The sequence below is a fragment of the Lissotriton helveticus genome, chromosome 2_1 (assembly GCF_964261635.1).
Source record: "Lissotriton helveticus chromosome 2_1, aLisHel1.1, whole genome shotgun sequence".
NCBI classification, from domain to species: domain Eukaryota; kingdom Metazoa; phylum Chordata; class Amphibia; order Caudata; family Salamandridae; genus Lissotriton; species Lissotriton helveticus.
The window spans coordinates 1119237403-1119253602 of NC_136059.1; the positions used below are offsets into that span (position 1 = coordinate 1119237403).

The following is a 16200-nucleotide window of genomic DNA, read 5'->3' on the forward strand; positions in this document are numbered from 1 at the left end:
CGAGGCCTGCTTTGAAAATAAGTTTTCATGTGGAAAGGGTGAATTGTCGCCAAATGTATTCGCAAGCCGCTGTCTCGGCAGGGTTGTGGTGACTGGATTCGCATACCTTTAGTACTGCATATTAAACAACCTTGCTTTCCGTTGCAGGGATAAAGGCACAGCAAAGCAAGCATCACTTTCTGGAGCGGGTCTCATGCCAATCTACTGGTCGGATGTGAGTTGCCAAGGCGACGAAGGAAACATCCTCCTGTGTGAAAAAAACACCTGGCGGGATGGGCCATGCCCCCACAATACGGCTGCGGCGGTTGAATGCAGCTTCACGCACGGTAAGGACTAGTTTTTCACAGAACTGGGATTCTCTCTGACTTGAAAACCGTTTTCCTGATGTATATCCCTTTATAGAACACGTCGTCACTGTGCACAGATTATCATTTCGATCAGAGCTTGAAATTGAAAAATAGAAGTGCAGGTACTCTGTACCAGAGTACCTGCTTGTTTCTGAGAAGTGCCGGTACTCTGCAATTACATGTATTACGTCACTCTTGAGAAGTGCAGGCACTCTCCCTCTCAAAGTAAAACAGTGCTGGTACTCAGTACCGGACAGTACCGGCCCATTTAAAGCACTCATTTCGATCCATTGACAGGATGCAACGCTGCTTTACTTTCTCGCGCTGGGCATCGCCTTGTCCCCACAAGATGCTATTTATTAGTTGCAGCTGTACTCAATGGGAATGTTTTCTCGGTTCAAAGACCATGGCCGGAAGACCTGGCTTCTGATACTGGCTTTGGCACTGATTTAAACAAGCACTGGCAAAGTCAATGCGTATTCCTTGCACTTATGCATCAATTCATGCACCCAGGGACTTATTCTTGTATTCACCCACTTAGTATCCACAATAAAATACAACACAATTAAACAAGCACATGCAGGAGAAATTCAAAGAATAAAAGTAGACGAAAGAACACATGCAGATGCTTTAACAAGGTGGGAATATGCGTGCAATTAAAAATAAAATATGCATAGCAGCGGATCTTCATCTCTTGCATAGTATATAATTGTTTTACATTTCCAGTATTGCATTGCTGTTTAGAAGCAATTCTTTTAATCATTTTGAATTGTTAAAACATTGATACAATACGCACAATACCATTCTGAGATGGACATTCAGTAACATTGCACTAGGCAGCCTTCTTGGAATGGTATTATGTTTAATGTATAAATGATGTCCGGGTGCCAGGTGGCTAACATAATGAATTTGGCTGCTAGGTTTGGGATGAATGGTTGTGTGGGAAGTGGTGCACTGTAGATTAAACGAGTGGACTGTGGCCAGGTGGCACTGGCTGGGCTGATGTAAGACGCGCTACAAACACAATGAAAAAAATGGATGAAGAAAGATATGAAGGGGGTCCTATAAAATGATAAAATGGAAATCTAAGGTACTGGCTCTCCAAACCTGTCACAAAAGTACATTTATTTTCAGATGGATGTGCACATGTGCCCTCCGAGGCCAACAAAGCCAATGGCCCAAGTGAGTGAGCTGGCCCATTCCCATAGCTGCTTGTTGTCAAAGTGTGGTGCAGAATGTGGATGACACTCAAAAAGACAAGTGGCAGAATAGGGCTAATCTAAAGGCCTTATGCGCAGGTATATGTATGTATTTATTTACGAAGGAGTGTGTTGTCTTTCGAATTTGACAGACAACTAAATCTGCCATGGTCATCTTTGCTAGACCCTTTCAGTTCTATCTAACAGAGTCTACAAAGTTTTTGTCAAAGGTGATATACAACAATAAAAGGCCTGGCAACCAAGATTCGTCAATGGTGATAACCATAAAAAAAACCTTACAACCAAGATAGTTTGTGAGATTCCATATAACAAAATACCTCTCTACAGACTTTAACATGGTGCAATAACAATTCACCCTTGCAGCCTTATTACCTTTAACATAAGCTAAAAAAAGTTAGGTTTACATCCTTTGCTGTAAATTTCCATAGTAGGTAGATCAGGCCTGTTGCATCCGATGTAATTTGTTCTCAAAGAATCAACGAGGCCAATAGCCTTTATATTTGGCTTCACGCCACAACCAACTCAAGCCTCCTGTATGCAGCATAAGCTTTCCCACAAGCCACTAATTAAGCACACAGTTATAAAATTACAATATGCACAAAGCTTTTGTTGGCAGATCAATATACAGTCACTCTTATGGCGCCTAAAAATAATTATAACAGTGCAAATATGTTACCCCCAAGGAACCAACAAACACCAAACTGTTGCCTACATTAGTAAATTGTGCGATTACATGCAACACAATATCCGTCTACAGGCTTTAACACAGTATATTAACAATACACTCCTAACAACTTAATGGCTTTAGCATGTGTTTTCACTATATGTCAAGCTCATTGTCTTTACCATAGCGTTTCAGAATAAACAAATCAGACCCATGACCTCTGATAACATTTCCCATTAAAACAACCAGGTCTATAGCATTTATCACTGGCTTCTCACTACTGGCTTAACCAACTCAGGACTAGTTTATGCAGTATAGGCATTTGTGAAGAGCTATCATTAGGCAGTATTAAAATTAGAAATATGTTAAAAAAAGCAGTACTCAAAACAAAAGACCATCACTACTAAGAGGCCCTAATACAGATTCTTGTAGGGCAAATGCTCCACCTCTAGGGTTTGTCAGTGGGGGTAACCAACACCAAAACCCTTGCCTACTACAGTAATCTGTGAACTTCCATTCCACAAAATGCCTCCTCACAGGCCTTTGATGCAGTGTAACACCATCCCTCCTTTAAAGGCCTATTGGCGTTAGCACACGCTTTTCATAAATAAGTCTGGTATACTTATTTTTGTCACAGCTTTTCAGTGGCTTGGCACCAGCACCTGTTCAGGTCGCCTGTGTCGAACAGATGTGTTCTCACAAGGTAACTATCAGGCACATAGTCATAGAATTTCAAGTTTGTCCAAGATTATGCTTGTCAATTTGATGGCTAGGACCTTGATCACTGGTTTATCACTAGACAACCTTCTGTATTGAGCCTATGCTTTCTAACAAATCCAAAGGGCAATACAAGCACTCTTTTTCAATTGAAGCACACAACATTTGGGCAATGCCAAAGCCCCTCTCTGGGTTGCGCTTGTTTAAGCTCTTTATCTATTGATCACGTGAGGTATGTCAACAGTTACACTCTCAAGGTGGACCAGAAACCATTTGCAATTCTTGGCACATTGCCCAAATTATGAACATGTTTAATGTGAGGTAAAAATGTATACTGTAAATGTGTTAAACACAAATTGATGTACTCCATCTATAATCCCTGTAGGCACAGCATTCCCCTGCCCCCGAGCTGCATTTGTGCTGTATAAATAGCAATACCGTTCCATTCCAACAGCTTTATTCGACAGATTAAGTCATAAAATAGCAATACATACTGGGCTCATGGGTGGAAAATTGCAGATTCGAGGCTGCAGTCTTGCACGAGCCCATTGAAAAGCTCACTATAAAGCAGACAACAGAGATTACATCATTGACTTTCATTGCAAGCGCTTGTCCATCAAGTGAGGCTAGGTTCACACAAGAGCTGTGTGTACAGCCTAAGGGAGCTAAGGTAGAAAGGATTTAGCATTCAGCACCTGCCAGTGAAGGGGACACTGATCACAATCCGAGAACTCTTAAACTCTGGTCATGGAAAAGTATTGTTGTACCATGGCCATCATATGCATGTCAGTTCAGGGCCTATTGTAGTGTGGCCAATATATATTTTCGGAAATTAGATTTTATTTGTGAAGAAGCATTATACCCCATATGAACCGGATCTGCTAGTTAGGGCCACTCCTGTTTTTATTTTCATGAACACCAACATTTATCCATAGTTTATCATTGCTCATAGCCTAGCCCCACCGCAGACACTCACTTATAGTATGTGGCATTAATGTATAGTAAGGATTTGGTCATCTAGTGTCCACCGCACAAAAGGATATAATACAAGGAGACAATTCGGACGTTTTCGGGACTTAGGTGGGCGAAGCCGCTCTTGATTTTCTGCACTGTTTTCCCCTAACATTATACTTAATACGTTAGGAACAAAACAACTAGACAAGTATTTCACCTGAAAAAGCTGTTCGGGCCCAAGTCCTTGAGCGAAACACGTGTCAGTTAATTATTGTTGGAGTAAAGTACATCTGAAGCCCAAGCTACTGCTTCATTAGAGTTGGATTTACCACCACATTTGGAAACCTTCCAATTTATTCCATAGTTAAAAGTGTGTAAAATAGTCAATTCTGATAATATTTCCCAGTGAGACTACACTATAAGCAGGGGAACACCATATTATGTGGCAGTGTTGAATAAATTATGAGGCAAAAATTATGCTGCACAATGCGGCATATTTTGTGAAAGTGTTATGTCGTTTACACATTTTGACTGTATCCGGCCGTAGGGTTGACTTTCTTAGTACCAGTTTAACACCCAGGTGAAGCAATAAGGAACTGAAAGATGACCATTCAACCTTTGCAAAGGGCCTTTCACTACAGGGCAACATGTGTCGCCGCATTTTTGGCACATTTTGATCCGTTTGAGCTAGAAACAATTTTTTTTGTTAATCTGCAGATTTTGCAGCAGATGATCGATTATGGGGCAAATACAGCAAATCTATAATTATGCCGAAAAATACAGCAGCTGCAAACACATACTTCCACTGGCCCTGACTGTAATGCTGTTAAGTGAAATACTATCTCCTGTCACTTCTTGACTGAGTTTGAGAATTGTAAATTTTAAACGGGGAAATGGGAGTATTGCGTTTCTCCATTGATGGATATTTGCTTCAGGCCAATGCTGTCCTGTGAATAATTCTGTAATGTTGTCCACTTCTGCAGGTCTGCACAAAGCTTTATTACACATTTTTTGACTAAACCACCTGTTTTAGGAGACGGGTGACAAGAGCTAATCCTTGTCAAACCTTGCCTTACCGTGTACTTTTCTCAGCTTGCATAAGGGACCTAATTTTAAGTTGCATGGTACTAATGGGGTGGAAACTTTGCACCTGTACACACTGGTACCGTGCAGTAACACCCTTGCAGTATGGTAGATGGGGCCTGTGCAGGATAGCAGAAGCTGTGAGGTTGGGTGCTGGAGGTAGGTCGAGCCTGAGGGTTGGCAAGGGAAACAATATGAGGTGGCGGGACAGGGTTTAGGGACAGGACGATGGCTGCACTTCTGATTTTATTGGTGGGATTTTCCAGCCTCTAAAACCAGCTCAGGTGCTTCTGCATTAAACAAATCAGGGCCACTCATGATCAAGGGGAGCAGAAATACCACTCCATCTGAATCTTACTCAGATACGAAGCAGTTAACTTCATTCGTTTTCATAAAATTGTCTTACATGTGTCCTTAGTGTGTCTACAACGGACAGAAACACACCTAGAAGACAATTCACGGCCTGCTTCTCAGCTCGTCAGCTCCTAAGGCCTACTCATTATAAAAGGCTGCTGGGAACATGTGATTTACCACCCAGGCCTGCAACCACTTGGCACACGAAAAGGAATACCCTTTTTTAGGTCGAGCCTAGCGCAGTGCGCATGCGCTGATCTATGGGTGGCTTCTTGTAAGCACTCCCAACTTCCTTGCAACTTTTCCGTGTGGATTTGTTCACACCCACACATTTGATTGGCCATTGAGTCTGGCTTTCACAAAGGAAAGCACGCAAATGGGCAAAGACGTGGGTATGTCCCGCCTTTTCTTTAACTGTTTACTCGCCTAGCCTGTGTCTCTCGAGCGAGCGGAGTGAGCAGCGGCATTCCAGGATCACGTTACAGTTCTCCAGCGTGAGCGCTTTCACTTTCGCATCCGTGCGTTTATGATTTTCAGCAGGCAGACAGAGCACACCTCCCCCACTTGCAAAAACAGTAATCTTATCCTCCTTCCTTTGATCCTCCACAGTCTTACACTTGCTCTCTCATCCTCCTTAACATGAAATGCTGACAACCCTTAAGCAAATCACCAGTGACGGACTCTCCTGGGCCTGCCTCATTTGTTCACATTTGTAATTCTGCCAGGCTTTGGCTAAATTTTAATGGGCACGCTCTGTGCAGAAACCTGCCAGAGCTTCTGTAGTAGTGCCAGCAGCACTCCTAGCCGCTTTCTAGCATCATCAGACAACCAGCAGCTGGAGTCCATAAGGAACAAGTGGGTAGCAGAGCTGTCTCCCGTTTAGTGTAAACCTTCTGTGGAAAATTAGTACGGTTTGGTAAACATTATCTGCGCCATCTTGCCTTTCCCCCTGATGCCACACTTTTTGTCGTGCGCGCCCCGCCATTTTAGGTGCCTTGAACAGAACAGCCCTTTTTGCATGCCACTGGCCCCCGACATAGCCCTCCGCCCTCACCAAGCCTGCACGCTGACCACCCCCCCCTGCTCGTACCCGCCTTGAGTCATAAACCCCTCTTCAGCGCAGCTCTGCCTCAGAACCCCATCCTGTTCCCAGCGCAACACCTCCCTTCATTCCTTTCATGATCCCCGGCCCTTTGATGCAAACCCCCTTTTCCCCGTGTGCCCGTTTGTCTTCCTCGTTCCCAGGCCGACACCCAGCTCTGCCGATACTATTCCTTGCCCCTCCCCGTACAGCAGAAAGCTTCCCTCATCAAAAGACCCCCGAGTTGATCAAAGCCCCCACCCCATGAGATCCGATCGAACCCCACATTCCATGAATCGACGGAATATCCAGCTGTGCGATAATCATCACCCGTTGTGACCGGGGTGGGGACTTCTACTGTAAATGTGTGTGGGAACGGGCCCGAAGGGGAGATCCCGGGAATGTCTTTCCGTACATCAAAGCATTGCCATGAATATGTAAACTGTAATAAAAGCCATGAAACCTGTATATAAGGGGCCAGGCCTCAGAGGGGAGGTTAGAGCACCTCATGACGATACCTGCTGTCTGTTTTGTTGTGTTCTCCTCCGGAGAGAATAAACCTTGTTTCCTGCTTTCCAGTCTCCAGCGCCTGCCTCTTCATTGATTAATAATTCGTGGGTTACAGAGGCAATACCGCCGGGCAAATATCGATTGTCCCCGACCCTAGGTTTTACAATTGGCGTCCCAAGCGTGGGGCCCATCAGCGACTCGTGGATCCAGTGGGAGAGGTCCCGACGACAGAGTGAACGACTGCAACGATCGGGAGAGCTCTTGCCCAATAGACCCTCGTCTGGCAGCCGATCATCCGAACTTCACTAGTTCCGAACAGACCTCTCTCGAGTGATCTACGGTCCTGACTGGGAACCATTAGGAGTGCCGTGAGAAATACGAGAAAAAGAGGACGAACGGGCGCTGGATTCGGAAGACAAGAAACTGTCCATACGGTCCGGGTAAGGTCGTGTAAGCACGACAAACTGCAAAATAATTGATTGATCGTTCGGAAAATACTAGTATTACTCTTTGTTAACTTATTTGGAGATTCACTGTCTGCACGCGGAGAAACAGTAGGCTCTTTCCCTTTTGCAAACAGTGAAGGATAGGTAACGCAGCCGTCGTGCCTATTTTTCTCCCCCACTGATTCTATTATTTATTAACGGTTTTCAGGAGATTCCCTCTCCCACACTGATTAACTGGGTTCTTTGACCCCGAACTACTGTTCACGGATTGTCTTCTGGAGATTCTCTGTCTGCAAACAGGAAATAACAGATTCCTCTTTACGGATAGTGAAAGGGTAGAGGACGCAGACTTTTGCGCCCCTGCTTACTCTCCCCATTGATTTTATTCTAGTTATTTATTATTGGTTATTCTTTATTATTGGTTGTTCTTTATTATTGGTTGTTCTTTATTATTGGTTGTTCTTTATTATTGGTTGTTCTTTGTTATTGGTTATTCTTTGTTATTGGTTCATGAGGTATTCACTGCCTGCAAACAACGTAGAATAGAAATATTCTGTCTAGTCTTTGCACACAGTGATAAGATAGGCAGTGCTGACTTTTTGTCCCTCGTTGCGAGCCGTCATGTCTGTCTTCTCCCCACTGATTGATAATTGGTTCAGCCCGGACCGTTTATTAGAGGTGGATCATCTAGCTCCGCTGGAAGGTACCCCTAATAAGGACATGTTCATAAACTATGGATTAGTCACCATAGCCTATAATAAATTGTGGCACAGGTATACCAAAGAAAGTCAAGACAAACAGTGGCCACTGGTAGGATCCTTCGACCTTGATAAAATAGAAACGTTAGAAATAGCCCTTCGTAATAATAAGACAACGCCTATTATGCTCGACAGTCTCGGTATGTGGCGAAAAGAGGCAATGCAACGACAGAAAAAAGACGAGGACAGAGCAGGTAGAGGAACATATCAACAGGACAACCCCTGGACACCACGACCCGAAGGTTATCCCCCGACACTACGCACAGGACGGCCAGACTTAGGGCCAGACCAATGTGCTTTTTGTAGATATGTCGGACACTGGAAAGCCCAATGCCCGACTCTACTGAGCGTGAGTAGGGGCAGAGGGCCGACAGGAGTAACAGGCCGACAGAAAGGGAAAAGGCGCGAGACAAAGAAGAATCAGACTCACATGGACAGACCAGATAGAACCACCACGTTCGATTATGCCCGATGGCACAGATTTCGCCAGAACAATTTCAGCGACATGTTCGAGTTTTCCTAGGTCGGACAATGTAAAGACGGGAACCCAGCCTAGCCCTAAATTAACAGACGGAAAAAGATAATTATGGCCAATAACTGTTTTTATGCTTGTCTTTGGATCTTGTATGTCATACTTTTACTGTCTCCCCGTCTGAGTTTGTGTGTACGTAATGTATGAATCTGCGTCATCCCTCTACACGTGCTTTCGTGTTACATAAACTCTGTTAACAGAAATTTAGCTTGAAACAACCTGTAAAGAAAGGAATGGGAAACGAAATCAGTAAGCCACTGATGAACACGAACTTTTATTTTTAACATAACAAGCAAGAAACAATAACGCTAGAAACAAGAACGGTAAACTGTAGAAAATGAAAGTCAACAGAACATTCGCCCCCCCCCCCCATTCTGGAACCTTCCAAAGTAGGGCAGGGTTACGGCTACGCCCAACCGGCGGCAACCCATATAAGGCGGGCCCTGCTGCCAACACTTGGTCAGGAAATCTTAACGTATGGGGGAGCCGGAGGAGAGGCAGGGGCCAGCGGAGTCCGGCCACAGCGGCCCTGGGTAGCTGCAGGTAGTCCCGCCACCTGCCTCCCCCGCCCAGCCGCAACGGCCCTGGATAGTTGCAGGCAGTCCCGCCACATGTCCTCCCGGTCCGGCCACCAATGGCCAGAGACCGGGGCCAACTGAGTCCGGCTGCAGCCGATAACCTAAGGAAGCCCGGTCCAGAGAAGAACGAGACACCTCTTTCTTTTGCCCTCCGTGACAGCCGCAGCAGCTCTGGGCGGCGGGATGTCCTGCACGTACCTCCACAACAATTTATCCAAATTGGGCTGGGAGGGAGAGGCGACGCGGACGAGCCTCTCCCACCTCCATGGATAGGAGGTCTCCCAGCCCCCGGCCCAGCGCCGAACTCCCCCAGCCAGGCGGTGGTGCCCCAGTACTTGCGCAGCACCGAACGTGCAGTGGTGCCCATATTTTCGGAGCACTGAATATGCAATGGCTGCACCGATACTTGTGCAGCACCGAATGTGCGCCGCAGGTGGCCATACTCCCACAGCACTGAGCACGAGACTTGGGGAGCACCGGATGTGGAGAGACCTTCGTGCAGGCCGATGAAAAAGAGCAGCATGGAGTGCACCGGGAGAAGGAGACGGCGCGAACGAGTCTCCCTCGCCCCCCCAGGTGGGGGCATCACAGCCGCACCCCAGCCGAACGTCCCGCTTCCACAACACAGAGTTCCATCCCCTATTTGTCCTCAGAAAGGTCTCTTCCACTCTTGCAGACTCGACGAGAGGGGACCGCTGCAGGGCCTCAAAATGGCATCTGGGTCCGCTGGAAGGCGGGCCTCGGCCGCTAGAGTAACTTTGACCAGCAATGTAACTCGGGCGCTTGCCCACCGGGGCACGAGCCCCCCACCTCCGACAACATCTCCGCAGCCTTGAAGAGTCTACAAAGGTCCCCGGCGGAGCCCTCGGCTCCTGCAGGCTTCCGGTAAGGGACAACTGCCTTGATCGCCAGCGAAATAAACATGACATTGCCACCCCTTCGGTTAGCATGAATTCTTGAACTGCCGAAAAGGACTCTGGTCCAACTGCCGGTTGTAGGAAACATTTTCCCTGATGCTACTTCCGGACTAACCCGGCCCCGCCCAAAATGGCGCCGGTATCAATAGGAACGAACGAACACCTCGTGGTGTTTCTTTTTGCTAAATAAAAAAACTTGATGTTCTGAGACATGTATATGATCCTTTGTACACTTGACGAGAAAGAAGGAGAGCTCACTCGACGAACATGTAAAAGGATCCCGTTAAAAAAAAAATGTTGATTACAAATGTACGATGTATTATATTTTTATATAGCTGATGTATAACCTCGCTTATGACGCACACACACGGTATGCATATAGGAAATCTGATTTCAACTAGTCTGACTATGCTTCTAAATCAGGAAATAAATGCCCCCGATTCCCCCAGTCAATTGATAGACGTTTTAATTTCCTACAAATGAGTGAATAAACCTTTCTAATGTTTTTATTGCTGCAAAACAACCCCCCACTGTACGCACTTTAGCCATTTCCGTGTCCGGCCAAACACGACCGCACCCTCATAATCTACGTACTGAGATGATTTTGCAAAAATAAAGGTTTTCGAAACTATGAACGGGTATTACATGCTTTATTTGAAATATGGGATCGGCGGGAGAGTTCTTTTCTGTGCACCCTACTCTGCTCTCTCTTTAAGGTTATTAGAAGATGGTTGCCCAGCCCCGGAGGAAGGATCGGATCTACGACTCGATACTCTGCCTTCAAGGTACGCGACTGACTCATGAACTCTCGCGTGGAGAAAGACCTCGACTTCTGAGGATGGGTAAAACGAAACGGTATAAATGATGGAATGTAAAAGTAGGGTAAAATAAAACGATGTAAATGTTACAAGGTACGACGCTCAAAGGTATTAGGGAACAGAGCGGACCAAAGAACTGAAGAACCTCAGAACGTCACAGCGTTGAAAGAGATTTAAGGACCCCGATAGTTAAATACACCTGCCAACTAGAAACTTCGCGCTAAGTACTTCTGATTCTCTAACGTTTTCCTACTCACAGCCCATAAGGACACACTGCCCCCACCCCCCCCTGGCTCCAGAAACCACAACCTCAGGGATTCTATCCCGAGGAGATAAGACGGGTATGAGGTAAGTAAAGGACCCTTGAATCCATGTATTTGATATGCGCGAATGTTGTCCCCCTCCCTTCCCCTCTTTTCCCTCCCTCTGCAGGTTACATCAGATATCACAGCCGAGGTGTGGCGAAGATCTGAAGCCTTGCCATGTCTGATACACGAAGCAGACTAGCGCCGCAAGGTGGCACCTAAGCACACCCACGAACTACTAATGTAACAGACAAACCAACAAATAGTATGACTCGATGAAAAATGATCACCCTTAATCCATGATGCGTGAATGGACACATGTCGCGTGTGAATGAAACTATGAGAGAACGTTTGTGTGTGACTGAAGCGCTGACTCAACTGGTCAAAGGACCAAGAATGCAAGGAGGGTGACACGATGGTGCCCCCTTTTCCTTTTTCTCAACGCATGTCCCCCGTACCCGACCTAATGCTCGCCCGTCCTGAACCGCATGCTTACAAAATACTAACACAGACCTGCGATGTCTTGTATCGAGTAATGCGCTGAATAATCTATCTTAAATACACGGCCGCTCACTATCTAGCCTATTGTTACACATCTCTCTCTCTCTCTCTCTCTCTCTCTCTCTCTCTCTCTCTCTCTCTCTCCTCCACACTCTCACTCTTCCGAACGACTAGCACCTAAATTGGCAAACCGCCGCCCCTAGCACACCACCCAATTGGCTTCAAATACCGCCAGTATTTGCTCAAAACTTGTCTTTAATGCAATCACCCTAACGCTGTGTCACCACCTCTCCTTTCCGAAAAAAATATTTCGATGAAACCGAGATTTGGCCATAAAGGAAAGGACAGGTAAGACGACTGAGGTTCCCTAATCTGACCCGTAATAAGGGAACTACATGTCAGCGGCCCCTATGATGAAATAAAATGTCTCAGATGACGCGACCTTCCCCGTTCCGAATTGTCACAATCCCCAAACCATAAAGGTAATCGAAACCTTCCCATCTTCCCAGGACGCACCCAGTATTGTGTTCAGTTGCCCCAGATAAGAGTTTTTAACTATCCTCCACCCCCGATTGTAAAAGATGAGCCGACTTGCAACTAACGCAGGCCAGCTGTGGTTCCTAGAAGTGATTTTTGATAGGCAAATTTCAGAGTTTGGAATTCGAGAAATGCCACTGAACGCTCACCAACTGAACTGTGGCCTTCTGCCGATAGTACCCTTATAACCCAAAAAGTAAGGTGATGTCCCCCCCCCCCCCCCCCATCGCAGTTTTCCATGTCCCTAGCTATTTTCCCATGAGACCCCTGTCTGTTCTAATTTAGTAATCAGGCCGTGAGAGACTGCATAGGAACCAGAATGATGGTTTACAAAGTTAAAGATTAGACCGAAACGAAGAAAATCATTGCAATGAATCTTGTGGAAAGCGAAAATGTTTAGTTAAAAGGCAGGATGCATTGATAAAATGAAAAATGTTTAGCCTATGTTCGTCCCTCAGCGAGATACCTATTAGTACCATGTTGATAGCTCACAACACCCTTTTTAAATATAAACCCCTAGAGAACGGTATAGCTTTGTCAGGCTTGTATTACGAAGGTGGGTCTCCATCAGATGAACTGTCGAAACTGTAATAAATAGTTGTAAAGGAAAGTCATAGTAAATCCAATAGGCCCATCACCGGCCATTTATATGTTACTTGTGAACCTTAATATAACGGACGTCTTCATTTCGTGCCTGGAGCTGGAAGAGAAATAGACTTATGTGTTTACCTTCCTCTACCAATTCTCTAAAGACTGTCTTTTCGAACTCATTTAAGGGTACGACTGTCGGAGGAAAGAAGAACCGGATGTGGGAGCACGTGGCCTGACTACAGATCTTGGAACACCTGCGACGTTGGCCGAGGCGAGACCGCGACAGAAAGGAGCTGCAGGACGAGGCACTATTTCCGACAAAGTGAGAGGAAAGGGCTAACCTGATGCCCCTGCCTAATGTTCAAATGTGTGCCGAAAGGTCCCCGCTCCCTAAACTCGGTCATGAGCCCGCCAACCTGAAATTTTCCGTTCCCCTAGTCTGTCCTCGGTCTGGCCTTCGCTCCATCCCCCTTTTTCTCCGACCTACCCTATGGACTATTTGTACACTCTTCTTCCATCTGAACTTTCTTGACTATCGACTCCGAAAGACACAGGGCGAAAAAGACCTTTTTGACCAGAAGCGCGAGGAAAAGGTCGTGCCCTGCAACACGGGACCTAGAATAGAGCTGGACCCTTAGCTCCACCGCCGGTGCTCCACAGCGCCAACAAAGGACGACAAACAGTACTGAGAACTCATTAACTTCGAACATTGACACCCTCAATCATCGTTTCTGCTACGTCTCGTTTCTTTCCCAGCCACCATTGTATTGATTATGCTCTAGCCAAATATATGTGGAGCCCGTATATAATAACCTGTATGCAATGTACTCACTGCTCGCTACAGAATCATTTTTGTATTACATTTCTATGACTTTCCTGCAAACAAGTTTATCAAAGTTTATCAATAGGCCCGCCTCCTAAAACTAGAGATCTTAAATGTTTACGACTCCTTCATCTGGGTTCCTACTGCTTTCCTTATGCCCACCATAATAGACCCGAATAGAAAATGAACCAGCAAGATGTCTTGAATATGTTAAAGGGAGGACTGTGGAAAATTAGTACGGTTTGGTAAACATTATCTGCGCCATCTTGCCTTTCCCCCTGATGCCACACTTTTTGTCGTGCGTGCCCCGCCATTTTAGGTGCCTTGAACAGAACAGCCCTTTTTGCATGCCACTGGCCCCCGACATAGCCCTCCGCCCTCACCAAGCCTGCACGCTGACCAACCCCCCCTGCTCGTACTCGCCTTGAGTCATAAACCCCTCTTCAGCGCAGCTCGGCCTCAGAACCCCATCCTGTTCCCAGCGCAACACCTCCCTTCATTCCTTTCATGATCCCCGGCCCTTTGATGCAAACCCCCTTTTCCCCGTGTGCCCGTTTGTCTTCCTCGTTCCCAGGCCGACACCCAGCTCTGCCGATACTATTCCTTGCCCCTCCCCGTACAGCAGAAAGCTTCCCTCATCAAAAGACCCCCGAGTTGATCAAAGCCCCCACCCCATGAGATCCGATCGAACCCCACATTCCATGAATCGACGGAATATCCAGCTGTGCGATAATCATCACCCGTTGTGACCGGGGTGGGGACTTCTACTGTAAATGTGTGTGGGAACGGGCCCGAAGGGGAGATCCCAGGAATGTCTTTCCGTACATCAAAGCATTGCCATGAATATGTAAACTGTAATAAAAGCCATGAAACCTGTATATAAGGGGCAAGGCCTCAGAGGGGAGGTTAGAGCACCTCATGACGATACCTGCTGTCTGTTTTGTTGTGTTCTCCTCCGGAGAGAATAAACCTTGTTTCCTGCTTTCCAGTCTCCAGCGCCTGCCTCTTCATTGATTAATAATTCGTGGGTTACAGAGGCAATACCGCCGGGCAAATATCGATTGTCCCCGACCCTAGGTTTTACACTTCCTAAGGCAATATACCACTGCTCCACACCAAATCAAAGCGGCCCTGCACAAACTATCCGCTTGGAGGCGAAAACAGAAAGTGAAGAAGACCAGTGCAAACTGGCACTGCTCCTGCAGCAAATTCCATTTTAACACTCTGGCAATAACTCTTTTGTAAAAGATTCCATGTATAATGAAGGCATGCATTGCACTCAGAGACAGAACATACTTGTGCCTAAAAAGGTACCCTTATGTCAGTCACTCCTTTATAAAAACGCAGGCATCATGAACTTTCTAAAGTGGCAATATGCAGCATAAAATCAATGGATACTTATAAAAATAGTATTGGGAGAACCAACGTTTATTTGGAAAAATACTAACAACAAATAGGTTAGGGGCATTTGATTGAAGATTTTAAAAAACTCCATTTGTAGTTTGACTATTCTGTAGATGATAATGCCAGAATTACTACGCCGTAAATATGTTTCAGGGAGTGGCGGCAAGAAAAGAAATTGTATCCTAACTTCTACTCGCCTCAGTGAATGCGTTCCAGGCTGTACTGGGATTATAGAAATAACCTGGTTAGATACATTGACTGTGAAACTGCCTTTTATAGAAAGGACACTTGTAAAAAGATGGGTGAATGGTGAATTCTAGGTACAGCAAGACTTGAATTGCTCCAAAAGCAGTAGGTTGCTGCTAGGCAAGATAGAGCAAAAGAAGATCCGCCGGAAATGCTTACACACTTACATACAAGAAAGCTAATGAATTGTTATATGACTGGAGGCTGCTAGACAGTGTCATGTCACAGCTGTAAATTTAACCAACAGATTTGGAAAAGTTTGATTTGGCTGCCTGCATGTTATGTTGTCCATTATATTAAAGCACGTGTAAAATGGCCGCTTCCAAATACACTCCACATAATACCACTCACTGCCACATAATTATATGCTACATAATTACACTGCGCTCAATGCAACATACAAACCAAATAATACCACTCAGTGCCACATAATTACATGCCACATAATTACACTCTACTGAATGCAACATACACTCCACATCATACCACTCAGTGCCACATAATTAAACGCCACATATTTACACTCTACTCAATGCAACATAAATACACTACACATAATACCACTGTGCCACATAATTACACACCACATATTACACTCGACTCAATGAAACATACATACACTCCACATAATACCACTCAGTACCACATAATTACACTGCACATAATTGAGGTCTATTTAATGCAACATAAATACACTCCACATAATAACACTGTGCCACATAATTACATGCCACATAATTACACTCCACTCAATGCAACATAAATATACTCCACTTAATATCACTCAGTGTGACATAGTTACACGCCACATAAT

General features: G+C 45.6%; 1 protein-coding gene across 2 annotated transcripts in view; it reads left to right on the plus strand.

Annotated features, from left to right (window-relative positions):
* PRSS12 (serine protease 12) overlaps positions 1–16200 on the plus strand; it is a 641810-nt gene that overhangs the window by 196550 nt on the left and 429060 nt on the right. For both annotated transcript variants that reach the window (XM_078675945.1, XM_078675946.1), the window contains exon 3: positions 148–326. In XM_078675945.1, coding sequence (XP_078532071.1) covers positions 148–326 — 179 coding nt within the window. The remainder of the gene's footprint in view (positions 1–147; positions 327–16200) is intronic.